The 20306-nt window shown below is 46.7% G+C and overlaps 1 protein-coding gene across 2 annotated transcripts; it reads right to left on the reverse strand.

The window, feature by feature from the left end:
* Positions 1 to 304: 304 nt before the first annotated feature.
* MFAP5 (microfibril associated protein 5) lies at positions 305 to 17013 on the reverse strand. 2 transcript variants are annotated; one of them, XM_063119014.1, is made up of 9 exons: positions 16826 to 17013; positions 16407 to 16469; positions 13886 to 13936; positions 9129 to 9170; positions 8755 to 8793; positions 8013 to 8039; positions 6672 to 6759; positions 4174 to 4247; positions 305 to 763 (listed from the first exon to the last, which is right to left on the reverse strand). In XM_063119014.1, exons 2-9 carry the CDS (start codon positions 16465 to 16467, stop codon positions 642 to 644), a joined length of 504 nt encoding a protein of 167 aa, XP_062975084.1. In that variant the 5' UTR covers positions 16468 to 16469; positions 16826 to 17013; the 3' UTR covers positions 305 to 641. The 2 variants fall into 2 exon arrangements, with proteins under 2 accessions (XP_062975084.1, XP_062975085.1); XM_063119015.1 differs by lacking the exon at positions 8755 to 8793 and having other exon boundaries at positions 16826 to 16992.
* Between the last annotated feature and the right edge of the window lie 3293 nt (positions 17014 to 20306).

A 20306-nucleotide genomic window follows, 5' to 3' on the forward strand; every position in this document is an offset into this window, starting at 1 on the left:
TGAAACAAGTAGAGTTGACTTTAATTGTAGATGCACACAGCCGGTTTACTTCAGGTGAGATTGGCAATGGGATTCCAGCCACCCTGCTCTTAGGCAGGTTGTTCTATGTGCACAAGACAGACAAACGCACTGCTGTTTACGTTCACTGAATCCAATATATGATCTTTACCTCCTGATTTTGCAGAGTAAGGTTTGCCATTATCAGCCCTATGCAAATTGACTGCAACGTGCATATCCTATACCCACGACAGCCAGTACAGGTAGACAAGCTGGCTCTAGACTGAAAGGGGACAAGCGTTGGGGAGGGGGTGGCAGACATGATCCCACCGCTGCTTATATTGAATATATGCATATGTATGTATATATTAGGGCAGGTGTGCATAGGGTTTATATAAGCAGCCCTCGGGCGACAGCGACACGCAAGTGAGAACATATGACACGGGCCTTACTATCGCACCCCAAAGGTGACATGAGCTGCCACTAGTGGCATGCAGGCAAGGAGGCTCCCAGCACTGGAGCACCGCCCGAGACAGGGAATTGTGGGAAGAAAGCAAACTCATGTTGTGTTGCCACCAGCGGACGGTTTGGGTTCATCATGATTTCAGTCCCTCCTCTCCTGTAACATCCCCACGCTCTGAGGCTCACTGAGCTTCAATGGTCTGCTGCTGCTGAGCCTGAGCCCGTCGGCAGAGCGGTCCTCGAGGCTGGCCGGAACGGCGGAGGCGGCGGGGTGGCAGGCCAGCCAGCTGGCGGCAGATCTCATCTAGAGGAAGACCAGAGAAAGAAAGGCTCGCTTGGTCACCCTCACATCCAATACCCTGCCATGCTTGCCGCCATTTTTCTACGTGTGCACAGAATTACTTTTAGTCATGACTGAGATGGTGGTGGTGGGGAGGCATTTCTGGGGATCTTAGCACTGTACACTGTTACACACATCTGGGACCCTGTGAAGGTAAAAGGCCCAGGGGGGGACTTGGAGTGAGGAAAACCTGGGCAAGCAAAGAGTTCAGCAGCTCCTTCCATCCCCTCCCACTTCTCTGTTCTAAATCGTCTCCTCCCGAAGCAGCTTTACTTTACTAACAAAGCAAAACAAAAGTGCTAGGGGCATTATATAACGAGCATGTGCCTCTCTCAGACTCCTCACGCTGTAGCTACTGAGTAAGGATAGACTAAAACTTGCTTCCATATGTGCCAAGTATAGAATCAAAGATATTTCAGCTTCAGTTGCAAGACCAGTAGGCTGTCTATACGCCAGCAAGTTGCTACCGCGATGAGCTCAAACCCCTCACTTTCGCTGGCGCAGGGCGGCAGCGGGCAATCCCAATGCCACAGTGAACGCATGGGGTTCCTGGCACCAGGGGGGATTCTACACGTCGTACTGAGGGAGCTTCCATGCGCCGCCAAAGTGATCGTGTAGCTTGCCTGGCGAAGAGACGAGGAAGAGGCGTCCTTGCCGCTGCCGCCGCCGCCACCCACCTACCTCCTCACCGGCCGGGTCGGAGAGCTTGGCTTCCGCTCTCCACCCTGCCTTCTTCTGCCGAGCTCTCCGACCCGGCCGGCGAGGAGGTAGGTGGGTGGCGGCGGTGGCAAGGACGCCTCTTCCTCGTCTCTTCGAACAGGCAAGTACACGATCGCTTTGGGGGCGCACTGGTGTCCCGATCCTCTCCACACGTTTACTCGGGGGAATAAGGCTTCCGAGTAAGGAGGCATAGGCGGATCGGGCTGCACCGGTGCCTCCCGGTGCAAGGCTTTCTCGGATGCAAGTCCCGTTGATCCACGCGTGCAGGATCGGGAAGCAGGAGAGTTTGCCTTGCGAGGGGTCCACAAGTCCCTAGCTTTCCTGGGGGAAGGGAGAGGGAGTCCCGCTTGCCCGTCTGCCTAGACATTGCAGCCTGTTTGAGGAGAGAGGCGAGGCGACCCGGTGCCCTTTCCTCGGGAGTAAGGCAGAGGCTGGCTTGGGCCAGGGTCGTGTTTGCCACGTGCTTTTTCTTCTTCTTCTGGCGGCGGCGGCGGCCTCCTGGCTCTGGGAAGGCGGCTTCCGGGCGGAAGTCCGAACGTGGAGCCCCCACGCCACCCCAGTGTCCTTGGCTTTGCTTCAGGTGGGCGGGCACAGGGTGCCACCTCGCCCACCCAGGCCCAGCTGAATCCTCGGGCTGGGCCAGCCCAGCTCACGGCCAACAACGCGCGTGAGTGCTGCGCGGCGCCTGGCGCCCCTCTTATCTTGGCGTTCTAGGCGGCCGCCTGAGTGGCCTCTATGGTAGCACCGGCCGTGGTTCATTCCTAAGTCCGTTCAGTCATGTTTCTACATCCATCTCCAGGTTTTTTTTTTAAAGCCACACAAAAATCCACATTATTTGTAACATAGTTTTTCACAAAATATGGATTTTTACACACTTAACCCTAAAATGCTCATCTTTGTACACACATTTGGTATGCATTTTAATCTAAAATATGCATTTCATATGCACATTGGTACATTTTCTGAGCTGAGAATTGTGTTGGAAAATTCAGGTAAGTTTTAAATACATTCCACCATGTATTACTCCAGCAGGTATAAATTAGGTTGGTTTGCTTAAAAATACAGAACAAATGGAATCCTTGAACATCCCTAACATTAAGGGCATGTGTGCACCAGGGGAGGGGAGGGGAGGGGAGGGGGAGGATCTTGTGTTATGCGGATCACGAGATCCTCCCCCACAGTCCACACGCAGCATGTGACGTCCCGGGAGGAAGGAGGACGTTGCGGCCACCATTTCAAATTTTATTTTATTGAAGATGAGCGCACGAGCGCTCCAACGATAAGGTCAGTTTAAAAACAAATCCGTTACCCCCCATCCCACCCCCAATGGGCACGGAGCACCTGAGGAGCTCTGTGCCCCACGCCCGGTTTCCAGCTCCTTGTAAGGAGCCGGGACGAAACCGGGACGGCCACCCATACTTCCCGCGGTCTCGGGACAATCCTGAGACCGCAGGAAAAGTTGAGCTAAAAGCTGTCCTGGTAATCCTGGGGAAATGGAGGGATCATCCCTCCCTGCCCCCAGGATCCCCTGTGCGTCATATGGATGCACAGGGATGATCTTGGGGCGATCCCCGGGATAAGGACTCATCTAGACATGCCCTAAGTTTACTGGTCAATTCAGTATTTTACTTTTTAACACTGCAATGTTATACATGCCTACTCAGACATAAGCCAACCTATATTTAAGCTTAATGTGACTTACTGCCATGTAACTCTGCATGGGATTGCAGCCTATGTGAATTATTGCTATTTATTTATTTATTTATTGCATTTCTATACCGCCCAATAGCCGAAACTCTCTTTGAGCGTGTCATTAGTGCAAACACACCTCAAATGTATGTAGGGTCAGAGCAGCAGGACTGGAGGTTATCAATGTAGTTGTTTTGGAGATAACAGCATATAATCTATAATTTGATTAGATTTGTTCCTTCCTTCTTCTGATGTCCTTTGATACCTTTGTTATCATATTCTCTTTTTAACCTACTTTTACTCCAGGCAGAATATACTCTGGGCCTTCAGCCTTTCTTCTTCTTCTTCTTCTTCTTCTTCTTCTTCTTCTTCTTCTTCTTCTTCTTCTTCTTCTTCTTCTTCTTCTTCCCCTTTTATCACTTTTGTACCTTTTCCCATTTGTAAGCGTCCCTCTTGAATTATGGGGTCCACCACTAAACACAACCGTATGGGTGAGGTCATACAACTAGGACATACGCCAGGCTTCCCCAACCAAGTGGCCTCCAGATGTTTTGGACTTCAACTTCCATCAGTTGTGGCCAGCTGGGCCCTGGGGAAGACTGGTATAAACCATCTTCTTACTCTAGGAGAAGAAAACTTGATATACCTTCCTTTCTTCCTGGTATGAGATTGTTTGTGGGGAAAAACTTTATCATAAGACTTTTCTCTTCTCCCAGGCATTTTTAGCAGCATTTTAACAGCATTTAACAACGTTAAGTTTGTTTTTAATGGACCCCACAATTGTTTTTAAATGGATACTGTTGTTTTTATACTGTTTTTTATGTGTGTGTTTTTTTAAAAAAATTGTATACTTTTAATGTTTACTATTTTTAAGTGTTGTAAACCTCCCAGAGAGCTTCGGCTGTGGGGAGGTATATAAATGTAATTAAATAAATAAATAAATAATAAAAATCATCTTTACTCACCCTGCATGGCTTCATCCTCTTTGCAGACAATACGAGAGCAGATCTCCTTATTTATCATGTATGTCCGACGGAGGCTGTCATGGGAAATAATAGGGTAAGGGTGGCGAGAAAACAGGCAACAGAACTGAAAAATCAATGAGAAACTCAAACTGACAGAGGCAAGCACCTGTGGATAAAGAAATGCTAGTAAGGGTGCCAAACTTAACATATTATATACAAATGTGTGTGACTTAGGGTGACCACATGGAAAGGAGGACAGGGCTCCTGTATCTTTAACAGTTGCACAGAAAAGGGGATTTCAGCAGGTGTCGTTTGTATGCATGGGGAACCTGGTGACATTCCTTCTTCATCACAACAGTTAAAGCTGCAGGAGCTATACTCTAGTGACCAACTGTGGTGATGAAGAGGAAATTCCACCAGGTTCCCCATATATACAAATGACACCTGCTGAAATTCCCTTTTCAATACAACTGTTAAAGATACAGGAGCCCTGTCCTCCTTTCCATATGGCCACCCTAGTGTCACTGAACCCCATTTTTCAGGAAAAGCAGGTGACATTTGAATGATTTAGAATGAAAAAGCAGTGATGGGGTGGGAGGTGGGGTGGAAGGGTTCCCTTCCCTCTGTTCCAGTATCCAAGCTTAGCAAACTTAGGTTAGAAACCCCAGTGTGGAAGGGTCTTGAAGAGGGTCAAATTGGAAAAGCAGCAGATGAGGAACAAGTGAAACACCCTTCTCCCTTCACTTATCATTTCAAATCTCCCGCTCCATAAGCAAATTTCCCTAAAAAGAAGAGTCACTGGGGTTTGATTATATGTTGGCATACATCAGGGGTGTTGAACCTCTTTCAGCTCAAGGGCCAAATTCAATTTCAGAGGCTGCATTCCTGTGATGGGCAGGGCTGAAGGGGAACGGGGAGGGGCAAAATGCCAGCCTATTTAGCTTAAACCTCTTCCTGACAGTCACTGAGCCTGAGGAGAGGGACTTCAAGCTTTTAGAATGGGGAGGGGTGTGCAAAAGCTGGTGGTTCACTCTCTACTTCTCTTGCTCGGCTTCATCCATTTTCTCTCTCTGCTCCTTATGCCCAGAATTCTCTTCCAGAGCATTTGCGGATCACGAGTTCAATTACTGTTTTAAAAGCTCAATGGGAAAGTTTTCTTTTTTCTACAGCTTTTAGAACGTGACTTTGTTCTTACTTTCACATTGTTACTTTTATTGTCCCCTGTGCCTGTTTGGTGCCTTCTCTTCCCTCTCTTATTGTTTTCTTGCGGTTTTATTAGAATGCAAGCCCATGGGGCCGGGTGTTGCTGTTTTATTCTTTTACTACGTACAGCACCAGGAACATTGATGGTGCTATATTAAATCATCATCATCATCTACCGAACGATGGTGGGTTGTGGGTAAGAGGAAGAGCGTGTGAGGAATCCTGGAAAGCTGGATTGGGACCCCAGGTGGGTCACATTTGGCCTGCAGGCCTCAGGTTCAACACCGCTGTGGCATATAACATATAGTTGGATCCTAAAGTCCTGCTCAGTTCTTAGTGATAAATCATTTTGCCTCGACATCCATTTTTTCCCTTCATGTGTTGGGAACTTTCAACCCAGGTTGATCTAAGAGGGAGGGAGGAAAGAATGTTTTTTAGATTCAGACCAGTGAAATAAATTATCGATTGATTATCAATTATCAACTGTTCACCAAATGTGCATTCTGGGATGCTGGTGATGGCCTCAGACCATGGTGAGGTGATTGCTGAGAAATATGGACAATCTGAAATTTTGTTTATTGTTTTGTGGGGAAAGCAAGTCTCCAGCCTTCATGGCTGCAGAAAATACATGAATATTGGTGTCTAGTTCTTGCTTCAATGCTGCAAAGCTACGGGGTGGCATGTTCCATTGGTAATATTTCACAGGTTCTTGTGGCTTTCCTGGCTTTCATGGTTTTGTCTTTCCACCATGATATCCCAGTTGGCAACAAGCAGGAGGGTCTTCTCTGTGGTGGCCCCCCAATTATGGCATGATCTCCCTGATGATGCCAACATTGCTAACTGTTCGGCACCAAGTTTTCTCTTTTTGGCACCAGCTTTTCTCTTCTCCCAGGGATTTAGCAATTTGTGCTGAGCTTCACCAATCCTTGATCTGTTTTTAGGTTCATAGCTTAAAGTTGTTTATAGCTGTTTTTAGATGTAGTTTTTTCTGTAAGTTGCATGTTTTTGTGGTTTAAAATTTTGTATATTGTTTTTAATTGTTTTAATCTTATGTAAGCTGCCCAGAGAGCTTCAGCTATGGAGGGCGGTATAGAAATCATCATCATCATCATCCCTATCTGTTAATCCCATTATTCTTTTCACACACCATTAAAATAATCAAGTTGAATCAGTTGGCCGAAAAATTGTGCAACAGAAACTCAGCAACAAACCTAATTTACATAATTTAGTCTAACCATAGAATATGGGGTATCTTAATAAAAAAAACCAAAAGCTCTTGGCTTCTTCCCCCTTACCTGGTAACACATAAGTAACTGATGCATTGCTGCACAGGCTTATGAACAGAGTACAAACGTGTGCACGGAAATTTCTCTTCGTGGCATCCTGGAAGAAAAGAGGGACACGTCCCAGTTAATGCCATTGATCTCTGAGGGGGGCTCGCGACTGGGATAAAGTCAACTCAATGGAGGGGATTCATCAAAACCAGCTGCCTGGAGACCAGGGACGTGTATACATGGCCGCTTATTCCTTAAAAACCCCGTAGCATTGCAGCTGCAGGGTGGGAACAGTTAATCCCTGTGGCAGAAGGTTACACGGGCTTTCTGGCAGCCATTCGGTTTGTGAAACCCACCAACCCCCCCCTGGTATCTGCCCCGCCTTTCCACACTCCAAGCAACCTACCATTGGCCTTGATCTGCCCCTGGAAGGCTCCCAGCACCACTGCACAGCCCACCTCAGGATAATACAGGGCATACAGACAGATTAAAATCCAATGAGACATTTCCTACACAGTGCCCTTACAAAGAATGGGGCAGGCTTCCAAAAAACCGTCTCTGGCCTTCAGCTGGCACCTACACTGTACTGCTTTCGTCGCCAGCTGAAGACCTTTTTATTCTCTCAGTATTTTAACACTTAATTTTAACTTAAATTTAAATTTTACTGTTCTAACTCTGTATTTTAATCTTATATCAATTGTTGTGTGGTTTTATCCTGGTTGTGCTTTTTATACTGTATTTTGTAATTGTGCTTGGGTGGCTCTTAGGCCGGCAGCAGGAGGCCGGCGGGGAGGCGGAGGCGGCGGCGGCAAGGACGCGGCCGGTTCCCCAGCCGTCTCCTCCTCCGCCTCTTCCTCCGCCTCTTCTTTCTCGGTCTACACAGTCGTTGTGGGGGGCGCACTGGGGGCGCATGTAAGCGCCCTCACAACGACGTGTAGATTCCCTCCTGGTGATCCCAGAGCAGGTGTTCAGCCTGTTTTGGATGGGGTTCGACTGCCCCCCTCATTGCATTGCTTTTTAGCTTTCTGCTCTTCTGTTTCAGCCACTTGTATTGTTTTTATTATTGTTGGTTTATTGTTTGACTCTATTTTATATTGTTTTGTCATATTGTTTTGTCTAAAGATATTGTACGGAACCATGAATGGCATGAGTGGGATAGTTTTTATATAAATAAATGAAAGTTTCCAAATCCAAAATAATGTTATAAGCCACCCTGGAAACAGAAGTTGCAAAATCAGATCAACAAAGGTATATACCGTATGCCATCAATGAATACATTTCACCTATACTTGGGAACTGACGTTGGTTGAATGGGTGAGGACAAATAGGACAGAGAGGGATAGACTACAAAACTACACTTACCAGATGCTGTTGTTAGGTCACCATCACCTGGAATTAAACAGGAAAATAGGCTATTGTACTGTTATTCCACTCAAGGGCCAGCTGCAGAAGAGATTAAATGAATTCACTCCTGACATTTCTCCTCAGCAAACTGCGATGTCAAATACTGGAGGCCCTTCCACACGCCGTACTGAAGGCGCATGCATGCGCCCCAAGTACGACCCCAAAATGATAGTGTGGACTACAGCCAGAAGGGATGGAGGAGGAGGCGGCTGGGGAAGCTAAGGAGGCTACAGGCTGTCAAAGAGAGGACTGTGCAATGAAAGACAGGACACTCACACATACGCCTCAGTCATCTCATAAGTGTGGTAAACACAAGAACCCTGAACCACACCCATGAGAATTTCGCCGAAATTTCTTCTCCTTTGAATTTCTTTTCAAAAGCACTTTCTTTTCTATCAAATTGAATGAGAATGGTCAAAATCCCCTTGGGAGACATTTTTGGCACAGCACTAGTTTAAATGCAAATTGAAATTTTTAATTAAAGTTTTCAGGATTTGAATGGTAAAATTTGAAATTTCAGTAAATTTCAGATGTTCATTTCAACTCTTACTCTAACATCAGCACCATCAAGCCTTGCCCAGGAATGAAGCTAAGCATTTTCTGACCTGTACCAAAGAACCAATTCTAAGAAGAAGGTGGAGTGTATTTTCCTATCTTAGAGAGAATATGTCATTATTTGCAAAACGGGCCCTGCGCTTACCTTGATCATCTGCTGCTGTTTTTCCAGGATCGTCCAAAGCTGGAGAGAGAAGAAATAATCTGTGTGTGTGTGCGTACGCACGCGCGCATGCACAATGTACAAGAATGGGAATGGAAGCATTAAAAAAGAGAAAAGTGGATCTCTAGTAGAAATGTTTTGGAGAGTCATTTCAAATCCAGGTTGTCCAGCAAGGGGACAATTCACAAGGAACATCAGCCAATCCTGGCTCACTGATGTGTATATGACATCCATATTTGCAAACAGTCTCATTCATTAAGCTGCAGACTTTAAAAATCTTAGCATGCCCCTAAAACCCTCAATTTTGAATCAGCGCTGACACTAGTGATGGATATGGCAAAGAAGAAAGAACTCACCTAAGTCTTTTGCATCAGTGGGCACTTCTGCATCAGGCACTGCTGGAAAAAAGAGACAATGGACTTGTAGGCATCAGTTGTTTTGTGCACAGCTGTGCAAAGGTGATGGAAGTGCACATCTGGCTAGTGTGCTAACAGATCTGGGGACAGGACAGGTCCATGAAGGAGAGGGTAAAGAGGCTGCCATTCTCTTCCACTTATATCTGCACATTTTGCTGCCCTCAGGCAAGTCTCACTTCCATTTCAAAAACATCTCCAGAGCATGTGTTTGAGGGAGGGAGCAGCAGAGAGGGTGCATGGCTGTAAAGAAAGACAAGAAGAAATAGAAAGGAGGGATGGGATGAAAGAGGAAGAGCCCAACACATCTAGGTAGAAACGCTCCCATCGCTTCTCTCGTCGCTCCGTCGCTTCCTGAAAAAAGGAAGTAACGAGGCCCATTCAGTCCGGCAGGAAAGAGCAGCGACCGGACTTTTTTGGGGGGGCGGGGGGGTTGCGGTGCAAGGAAGGCCAGAAGGGGCGGGAGACGCACAAGAGGCAGACGACATCATGTATTGCGTCCAGTTCTGGGCTCCACAATTCAAGAAGGACGCAGACAAGCTGGAGCATGTTCAGAGGAGGGCAACCAGGATGATCAGGGGTCTGGAAACAAAGCCCTATGAAGAGAAACTGAAAGAACTGGGTGTGTTTAGCCTGTAGAAGAGAAAATTGAAGGGAGACATGATAGCACTCTTCAAAGACTTAAAAGGTCGTCACACAGAGGAGGGCCAGGATCTCTTCTCGATCCTCCCAGAGTGCAGGACGCGGAGTAACGGGCTCAAGTTGAAGGAAGCCAGATTCCAGCTGGACATCAGGAAAAATTTCCTGACTGTTAGAGCAGTATGACAATGGAACCAGTTACCTAGGGAGGTTATGGGCATTCCCACACTAGAGGCCTTCAAGAGGCAGCTGGACAACCATCTGTCAGGGATGCTTTAGGGTGGATTCCTGCATTGAGCAGGGGGTTGGACTCGATGGCCTTGTAGGCCCCTTCCAACTCTGCTATTCTATGATTCTATGTGAGCAATCCGTGAGTGTCCAGTAACAAGCGTGCAGTAATACGCTCGTCGGGTGGAGCTCCAAGTTACAACTGGTAGCTCAGGATCACGAACAGAGAATTCTTAGCATCCTCATCAAACTACAGTTCCCAAGATTGTTTAGGGAAAGCTATGAAAGTAGAAGCTGCATAAATGTTTGAAGTGCAAATATGGCTTTTGGAGTAGAAGACAAAGTTAGTGTTTACTTACACATCGATACTCTGTGCGCTGCCCACATTAATTAATAACATTTTGATAGTCATGATGAGCACTTACGGATGCACTGATCCCAATAACCATTTAAATACATTAGAGCAGCTGCAAGGAAGCATGGGGGGGGGGGCAAGGGTCAGGACCCTCCCTCGTGAAATGAAGTGTTTCCTGGGAAGGTGTTCAGACCTTATTGATGTGGGTTCTGTACAGTACAGGTCTGTATTTCCCCGCAAGGAACATAATCTGAGTTTATTTGCAGTTTATTTACAGTATAGGATCAGAATATTTTTGGTCAGCAAGGAATCTATGTGGCATAGGATACATAAGGGCCCCTTGGCGCTGGGTAACCGTGGCCAGGAAAATGGGATGATGAAAAGAGGGAGAGTCATCATGGCAACAGTTGCTAGAGGAAATGGGTGGACCGAAGGAGGGTGGCTTAAAAGAAGGGGGCAGGAAAGGAATAGTGCTAAAGGAGGGAAGAAGCAAGAGGAGAAGAGAGTTTATCTTTCTGAAGAGAGGGGCTAATCGTAGCTTCAACCAAAAGGCTGCATTAAGGAGCCCTCTGTTCACCTAGGATGGCAGCAGAAGCCTGAGCAGGCTCCCATCTATACGACAACGGGATTGCTCCTCATTGAATAAAAACCCGAATTTTTGTTGATTTGAATCTAGGCCAAGCGCGTCACACTGCAGCAGCAATTTATCTCCTGAATTTTTTTGCAGTGTAGTTATTAATGTGCACATGCGCGCACACACACATACGATGCTATGGAGTATAGACGAGCGAAGCTATAAATTTTATTTGCAGAGCTCCGGGGGAGGAGGAATGAGGCAGCAGAGGAGGATGCAAGAGGGGGAAGCAGTGCATTGCAAAGGACAACCCTCCAAAAAGGAAAGGGTTCCCAAAGGCAGGAGAAGCACAGGGCGCTTGTGGTGAGGTGAGAGGGGGACTGAATATGTCTCCTCCCTTTGGCTGCCCATTCCCCCCTCATTGCTTTAATATTCTAAGCTCTATCTGCGGAACTCCGCAGAATCATATGATTCAAAATGAAAACAGGGCGAAGGAACAAGGGACCCAGAGGAGGCCATGATAGGTGGGAAGGCAGGAAATCGGCCAATCGCTTTGTACTGCCCTGAAAGCTACACCCACATGTCAAAATGCGATTTAGCTCCCCCAATGACACACAACTATAATGCGGTGCAAATTCAGACGTTGATCCAAAAGTCGCGGTAAATTTCAACTACGGATATGCACATTATCGCGGTAAAAACTCGGCACTACGACGAATGTGTGGCTGCGTCATGTGTCCTGAAACTTGAATCTGCATGTTTAGGTCGGGGTAAAGAACCTGTATAGACCTCCCCCAGGTTTTTTATGAAGAAGACACCAGAAAAGCAAGCCGTTGCAGCAGAAAGAGCTAAGATGCCGTGAACGCACACAGCAACTGTAATGGAGGAACTACAAGATGGAGGAAAGAGGTGATCCAACTGTTAAAGTGAGAGAGGGAGAGGAATTTATTATTATTTATTTGAAACCCAATAAAACACTGTTGGCATCCATGTGCTTGACTAAGGCCATAGCTAGACCTCAGGTTTATCCCTGGATCGTCCAGGGGTCAAACCTGTTCATCTAGGTGACACACAGGGGATCCGGTGCTCAGGCAGGGGCGAACGCTGGATGATCCCAGGATAAACCTGAGGTCTAGCTGTGGCCTAGATCTTTCATCTTCAACTCAGAACTCTATTTAACTAACCTGTGGCCTCAGATGCCTCATATGAAAACAACTCAGTATAAGAACAGCAGTATAAATAACTCATATGCTCAAAATAAATTTATTTTATTATTTATTTATTTATTTATTTATTGCATTTTTATGCCACCCAATAGCCGAAGCGCTCTGAGTGGTTTACAAATTCAACCCATATGGGTAAAATCTAATGTAACTCCTACTTAGTATAGACCCACTGAAATGAGTAGGGCAAATCCTACTCATTTCAATGGGTCTACGCTAAGTAGAACATGTGGTGGAATTTACTCTACAGCTCCTAATTCCCCAGAAATTGCCACAGCCCCTGTCCCTCAACTGCCCACCTTGACTGACCTAACTCTCCCTTCCCCACAGTCTCATCTGCCTCCCTAGTAAACAGCCAGCCTTGCTTCCATTCCACCAGCTCCCAACTGGTCATTTCCACCGAAGGGTCATTACACCCTCCTCCCATGCTACAGCCCTGATCCAAATCAGGGCTCCACAGCAGCTTTTACAAAACAAAAAATGATGTTGGCAGTTTCAGACATGGAGCTCTAACTTCACATGTACTTTGGCCCATAGAGAATTTGGTTGCTAATTATCTGGATCCATTTCAGTCCATTCCCTGGAAGATTGATCCCCCTTGATCATCCTGGACTCCTCAGCTGATTTCAGTACCATCCACTATGGGATCCTTTTCAACTATCTGGCAGGACTGAGACTGAATGGCAACTGCTTTGCAGAGGTGCAAGCTAGGCCCCCATCCCCAGTGATCCTGGACAGGCTCTGAAGGCTCCCTGTGAGAGCATCCTCCCCACCCCCACCCCCCAATACCACCCCATTCCAGCAAACTTTCACTGAGTTATAGCTTCCTACCCCTGATGTGGAGGAATGGGGGCAGCCCCCATTCCCGGTTTGTCTGTGATATGAATCTGTGGAACTCCACATATAAAATTTATAGCTTCTCTCAGCTCTACTCCATAGATTCGTATCACTGTATATGCGCATGTGCGCATTTATAACTGCATTACAAAGAAAAATTCAGGACATAAATCGCTGTTGCTGCTGCAGTGTGACACTCTTTACCTACATTCGAATCAATGAAAAATCAGGTTTATATTTAATGAGGAGCTATCCTGTTGTCGTATAGATGGGGGCAAAGAGCCGTGCTGGGAGATTCCTGTTCTGCTCCCGTGGGATTTGTTCTCTTCAGTTCCAGAGGGTTCCATTCTGTCTCCATCCTTTTTAATATGCACCTGAAATCACTGAGAAAGTCATACAGGGTACTGGAGTTCCTCAGCTATGTGGCTTTCCATATTGTATAGAGATTCAGGCATGGTTTAGTACATCTTGATGAACGCAGCTAATTTCCATGGAGACTTTCAATCTCTCTACTGGAATAAGGGTATATATAAAATCTCAAAATAAGGGCCCTGTGGCACCTTCAAAGGGACCAAGCCTTATTTGATATATGAGAAGGTCAAATTTTACATGGGTTTGTATGATTTATGCTTCAAGACAACTCTTGTGCACACACACACACACACACACACACGATACATATGGGGTTCCAACTAAACACCTACTAATATTTCCCTTTGTGTGGGTGAGCTCCCCAAATTCAAAGACTAGATACAAATTCACATCGTGATCCTAAGCATAATTATTCTGATTCATGTCCACTCAGCTTGTCCAATTACTCCCATTTACGACACTGGAAATGTACCTGTTGGGTCTTCGGGAACATCCTGAGCATTGACCACAGGCAACAGCCAATCTAGGCAGGAGGAAGAAAATATTGTTTCCATTCTGTAATTTAATAAATTATCATAAAATGGCTCTTACAAATTCCCCCCTTCCCATCCCCCAAAGTTAGAACTGTAGTTCCCAGATTACAAAAGAGATACTGTTATGGCCATACTATTATTTTATGAGCACCATTCTCCCATACTTTGTGCAGCTTGGCATGTGATGGTCAACTGCAGAAGCCTGATTAATGGGGCAGTGAGGGGCAGTGTCCACTCCAAGCAACTGGAAGACATCATAGGACCAAACTTCACATGACAGAGGAGCTCTGAGGTTGGAGCGCTTGACTTTGACTCACATGCTAATTTTATAGGGGAAATGGAACCGTGGGAACTGAAATGGAATTCTTCTCCCTCCGTGGTGGTTCGGGAAAGAGGAGGACTGCCAAGTAGGGCTTTGCACCCACCCCCCAATCCGCTTTGGAGGCCGATCCGGAGGCCCTGAAGCAGCCCTGATCTGCCTTGGGGCTGCCTTGGGGGGTTCCTGACCTGCCTCGGCGTTGAAGCCGAGTTGAAATTTGGGCCCTCCGAGGCGACCTAGAAAAGTCTCCCCATTTGCCTGGTGCCTCCGCCACCCGCTGCTGTGGATGGTGAAGTCACCAGGTGAGCCCCCCTCCGCCTTCCCCCTTACCTGTGTCCACCGTCCACCACCGGGTGCTTGCGTCTGGTGGCTTCCACTGCCACCGATGCTGAAGCCTGGAAGTAGGCCGCCAGACGCAAGCTGCCGGTGGTGGACAGTGAACACAGGTAAGAGGAGAAGGGGGGAGGGGGGCTTACCTGCTGCCTCTGTCAAAGAGAGACAGGGGAAACTGTGAACCGTCAGGTAAGGTACACGTGACAGTGGGGACGGGGTTCCCACCTTAAAACGCCTCCAGCTGTGGAAGTTTCCCGAGCTCAGGCTCCGCACAGGCACAGAGCCCAGGTGTGTGAAGCACAGAGACCACGAAGAAGTAGATGGGATGACAGCATCATGGCAGTCCAGCTGACATGGCAGGAGGGTGGTGAATAAGCCATGGTGCCTCGTTAACCCTTCCCATGCATGGTAGTCATGTGCTGCCTGATTTACCTAATTATCCTCGCAAGGTGCAGTTTGTGATGAGGTCCGAACCTGGCAAAAGTGCGTGGTGAACCTATGGCCTGTTCTAGGGTTGTTGGGTGGTTTGTTAACCACCTCAGCCACCCAACCTTGCTGGGTACAGACGTAGTAACAAGTTGCGACTGGCAAGGGTAAAAGTGCCAGTTGACTGCCATGTGTGGAGATGGCTAACTAAGCACCATGGTTTATTAACCAGCTCCCTTTCGTACGGACCCAGTCAATGACCTGGCTTTTGCCATGTTGGGTTACATCGTCCTCAGGAGCCACGTTGGCAGTCTAAGCCCCCACCCCCACCCCCACCCCCACCGCTTCTCATACATGTGAACCTGGTGAAGACGGGCGGTTGACAACCCATCCAGACTCCATGGGATGTTTTGGCATTGTGGGTGGCTTGTCAGCCGCTCCGACAAACCATCCTCACCAGGTTCACGTGTAATGACAAGCTACAGTGCTCCCCACTGCTGTGCCCCAAATATAAAAATGGCAGACTCCATGGGATGAGAAAGCCCACAGGAAAATTCACCCATGGCAGCTTCTCATTACGTGGGAACTGGACCAGTGTCTTTGCATTGGTAGTGCTAGGAGCTGTCGGTCTTGAAGCTCACCATGAAATAGAATGTGTTAACTACAATCTTCTATTGGATTTATGTCAGTTTAATTCCCATGACATCTCTCAAAAAAATCCCGGGAATAGTAGTTTAGTGATAATGCTGAGCATTATCTGACACAGAAGAGGTGCCAAGATTCTATAGGAACAGAGAATTACTCTTAAAAGCAATTTAACCGTGCAAAATTCCGTGCACTGAATTTAGTGAGTCTTACCTCTGAGGATCAACAGCATGTCTGTCATATAGACACGCAGTGATCACTGATCCCACTAGTAGCCATGCTGCATCCTCTGCAGCAGCCCTTTCCAACCTGGTGCCCTCCAGATGTGTTGGATTCACTTCCTACCTACCCCCTGCCAGTTTTCTATTTACTATTCTCCAATGTTTCCACACAGTTTCTTCCACCTTTTTCCATTCCACAGAAAAGCCATTAAGGAGGGAAAGTGGAACAACTGCACCACGTCTTTTGATATTAGCTCTAGGCGCTTATCTGTCTGAAAGCACCCAAAGTCTTTTCTTTTATTCTGCAGCCATGGACTAACATGGCTTTGAACTTGAATGCTGTCCATTCAGTGCAGGCTCTTGGTCAGTTTTGCATCCGTGGCAAATGCACCTATCTCCCCAACCTGGTTACACAACTCCTCCTCATGTCCTTTCCTTCCCTTCCATTTCATTGGTACAAACTCACTCCTACAAAGTGCAGGGTAATTAAGAAAAACCCTGATGGGGCAGACTCACCAGATGACAGGACAGCAAGAGCTGTGAGGCACAGCAGCATTTGAGCTCCACAGCCCATCATCCCTGCAGAGTGAGAAAGAAAGACAGGAAATAATTGGGAACCGCTTGCAAATGCCTCGTACATTTCCTCTCCTTCACTGACGGTTGCAACAACAACTGTTGCGTTCCCCTTCCTCCCCACACTTTCTATGATCACCAACCTTGCTTGCTCCATCGGGAAACCAAATAATTCAAGTTATACATAACACTCCCTTTTTCCTTCTATTCCCCCACCCCACCCCACCCGCTTATATCCACCAAAACATCTATCCCCTGATTCTCATTCATTAGCTGGGTTGATTACTCCCTTATTTGAAAAAATATATCCTTCAAAAAGTCGCCTTCTAAATATTTTTAGGGACACAACTCATTCCACTCACTGTGATCCCTGCACTCTGTTCTTTTCCACTGCAGACGCTGCCTCTTCCCCCTTCAGCTGGTCCCCTAATTTGGCCAGAGTGTTCAGCCACTCCCGATCCCACCAAATGTTCTTCCTTGGCTTGTCTTCAAAATTCAACTCAAGAAAGAAGTAGTAGGATTTGGTGTCATAATGCAAATGGAATGAGAAGGGGGGAAATTGTCCCATGACCTCATTCCAAAGTTTATTGTAACTCCAGAGAAATCGGTTCCTCCTATTCCCTCTGGATGAGGAATGGCCAAGGACAGAGTCCCACTGTCTGTCCTGCATGTGGGTCAGATTTCACTCTGCCCTTTAGAGGATGAGGAAGCACTTGGCATGTGTTTTCCATGTTAATTCTCCCTAAAAGAAAATATCGTTTTCCTGAATTTCTCCCCAGTAAACCAGAGCTGGCTTCAAGCAGGTTGCCTCAGGCAATGAATTTGGAGAAGGTGTATCATCAAAAGGGAGCAAATTATCAATAATTTCTTGTTAACCATGCTTTTTACCACCAAAAGAGTCAACACTGGGATTCCCCACCCCCCCAAGCACTAAAATGTTTTGGGTCATCTCTGGCCCAAATGGTCACCTCGGATGACAGAGTTTGGGCACTATTAGGATTGTCTATTTTAGCAACCTGTACATTGCCTGAGGCCCAGGGCAGAGTATATACATGGAGAAGAAGCCTGAAAAAGCCCTATGGTGGAGTCTATGCTTAGGAGCGGAGCCTGATAGCTTCATCCCACATAGCTGTTTCCCTCAAATTATCCCCTACAGCGCTAAGCTGTCACCATTGCTGTTGTTGCTACCGGGCAGCTAGATCCCTTGCATACCAGGAAATGGGTTTAAGAGGGGAAATGTAAAAAAAAAAAAAACCCATAAAAAATCAACGGATGACCCAATCCGATTCAAATTTGGCATGCTTAAAGCTCTCCTTAATATCTGTTACTGTGCCAATTTTGATGCCTTTATCTTTAAAGCTTATGCAGATGTAAGCATTTGTTTAATTTTTCTTCAAATCCTGCTCCTGCGCCCCAGTGGCTGCTTGGATGATACACTCGAAAACTAGTATCAAAATACAGCAAGTCTTTTGCCTTTATAGCACAATTAAAGCGGGATGCATGGGAGTACTACACAATAAAAGCAGATTATAAGCTGGAAAACTTCAGAGTCCTTTGCATGCAATTCGCAGTGATTGCACAGTATAACGCTGGTGTGATAAAGCTCTGAAGGTGCCTGGAATGGAGCCCCCAGAAAATGCTCTGTTCATTACATGGGCTAGCAGGGCCTTTAAAACCCTAAATGGTCCTGGGGCTGGACTATCTCAGGAAAGGCCTTCTCCCACATGAACCTGCTGAGAAACTTTGCTCATTTTCTAAAGCTCCTCTTGCTGTCCCACAACTACTAATAGACATTTGGCTATTTGACAAGAGAAATGGCCTTTTCCACCACAGTACCCAGATGATGGAATGGCCTCCAGGCAAGCATATCTGACACCCACCCACCCCATTGCCATCATCAAAGAGGGAGCTTAAAACTGTTTGTTCTGGTGGTCATTCTTCAGTTTCTTTTGTTTGTTTAAAGTCCCTTGGGATTTGGAGCCGTTTCCCTTATGTCTATGAAGTTTTTGCTGATGAGATAGTGTCCTTTATTGGATTTTATATTGTCCTCTAATAGCCCTTCAAATATAGGACTCCGCCCTGTAAAATAGGACAATAGGACAACAGGACAAATGAACAAAATAGTCAAAGTTCAATATGCTTTTGAAAATATAAGTTTTTACTTCTAGCAATGGAGACCTTACAATGGTAATGTTAGACAACAGAACATAATTCTGGGGAAGTTTAACAAAAATATGGCCTGCTCTGGTTGAAATTATAAGCCTTTAAGGCTTTAATCTTCTACACCCAGAGTGGGTAATTGTGGAAGCTCGGGGGGGCTATTTCCCCACCCCACCCCCTTGGGCACAAATTATTGTTATTGTGCACATGGTGTCCTGAGATTTTGTGTCCCCCCAATTGGCAGGAAAACATGGTTTCGGACAGAAAGACCAACAAGAAATGTGGTGGGTGTAAGCAGGCCTAGAGTGAGCATTTTTACACAAGGCATTTATCGTGCATTTGTGATTGTTCACTCACGAAAGTTCGCAGGTCCTTTCCATGAGGTTAGCAACTTCCAGGGCCTCTATGGTTGATTTTAAGTTTATTCCGACATTTTAACAATCTCCCCAAATGCAGTAACAAATAAAACCCGCCAAAAACTGTCATTGTAATTAAAGGATCTCGCAATATTTTAGGACCCTTGCAGTGCCATCTACTGGTTGCATAAATGAAACATATGGAACATGCCCACAAAGGAACCAGGGGAAAGGGGGCAAGGGGAGAGCGTATATTGTACCCATTACAAACCTGCAATGACTCTGGAAGATGAAGCCCCAGTAAGGCTGTGGGATTTTTCCTTAATGTATGTAAAGTAAGTAGACCCAGTATATCTATTTACATTCTCAACCTGATTGACAAACTGAAAGTAGATAAATCTCAGGGCCCAGATGATATCTATCCTAGAGTTCTTAAGGGAGTAATCCTATGTCCCCCTACACAGCATCTGGGGGGATATAGGACTGTTCAGTTTCCGAGTTGGGAGCCAGGAAAGTGTGCTCCCCACCTCCTCCCCATCACAGCCAGCAGAGAGAACTGCGGTGGTGTCATGCCTAGCTCTGCTCCCCCTAGTTTGGAAGAAGTTGTTTCAGGTAATCAATCAGAATCAGGCTCTGAAGTAGAGGAGTCAGCGCCAGAAACAGGCCAGCCTGTACCAGTGGGGGAGAAAGCTCTCACGGGCTCTTCTCCAGCTGGGAGTGAACCCTCTCCAGAGCTTATCTCCTCAAGGCCAAATCCTACACACTCAGTGGGAAGCGATCTTTCTTCCGGAGGAGAGCGCCCCGACAGGCTGACTGATGCTAGGCTGTGCTGCAGGCTAAAATGGTGGCTACCTGTCTGAGCTTGCAAACGGAGCACGGAAATGCTGAAAAGCAGGCATTCCCGGGGGCGGGGGAGGAGACTGAGGCGGCTCCCTTACACTGTTTCCAATGGGTGCCCCAGTCTCCTTCCCTCCCTCTCCAAGGCACTGCTGCTAGATGGGTGAAATTTCCCATCAAGCGGGAATGCAGGGTGGGATGGAACATGGATGCGAAGTTTGCCTCTGTGCTGCTCCCACTCTACATAGATGCCTGTCAACCTCCAATATCGAATGTGGATGGGAATCACAATAGGATTGCACCCTAAAGAACTCAAATGTGAAATTGAAGACCTTTCAACAAAAATATGTCACATTTCCCTAAGATCAGAGAATCAGAGGACTGGAGAATGGCCAATGTAAGAGAACCAAGGGGGGGGAATCAAAACAATTACAGGTCAGCTTAATCATAGAATCATAGAATAGCAGAGTTGGAAGGGGCCTACAAGGCC

Source organism: Elgaria multicarinata, chromosome 3 (assembly GCF_023053635.1).
Source record: "Elgaria multicarinata webbii isolate HBS135686 ecotype San Diego chromosome 3, rElgMul1.1.pri, whole genome shotgun sequence".
Taxonomy (NCBI): Eukaryota; Metazoa; Chordata; class Lepidosauria; order Squamata; family Anguidae; genus Elgaria; species Elgaria multicarinata.

Excerpts from the sequence above, each read along its gene's own strand:
- MFAP5 (XM_063119014.1), bottom strand. The coding sequence starts at position 16,467 with ATGATGGGCTGTGGAGCTCAAATGCTGCTGTGCCTCACAGCTCTTGCT. Across the intron at positions 9,171-13,885 it reads TGTTCCCGAAGACCCAACAG|CAGTGCCTGATGCAGAAGTG; the intron begins GTACATTTCCAG and ends TCTTTTTTCCAG. Across the intron at positions 4,248-6,671 it reads AGTTACTTATGTGTTACCAG|CCTCCGTCGGACATACATGA; the intron begins GTAAGGGGGAAG and ends TTCCCATGACAG.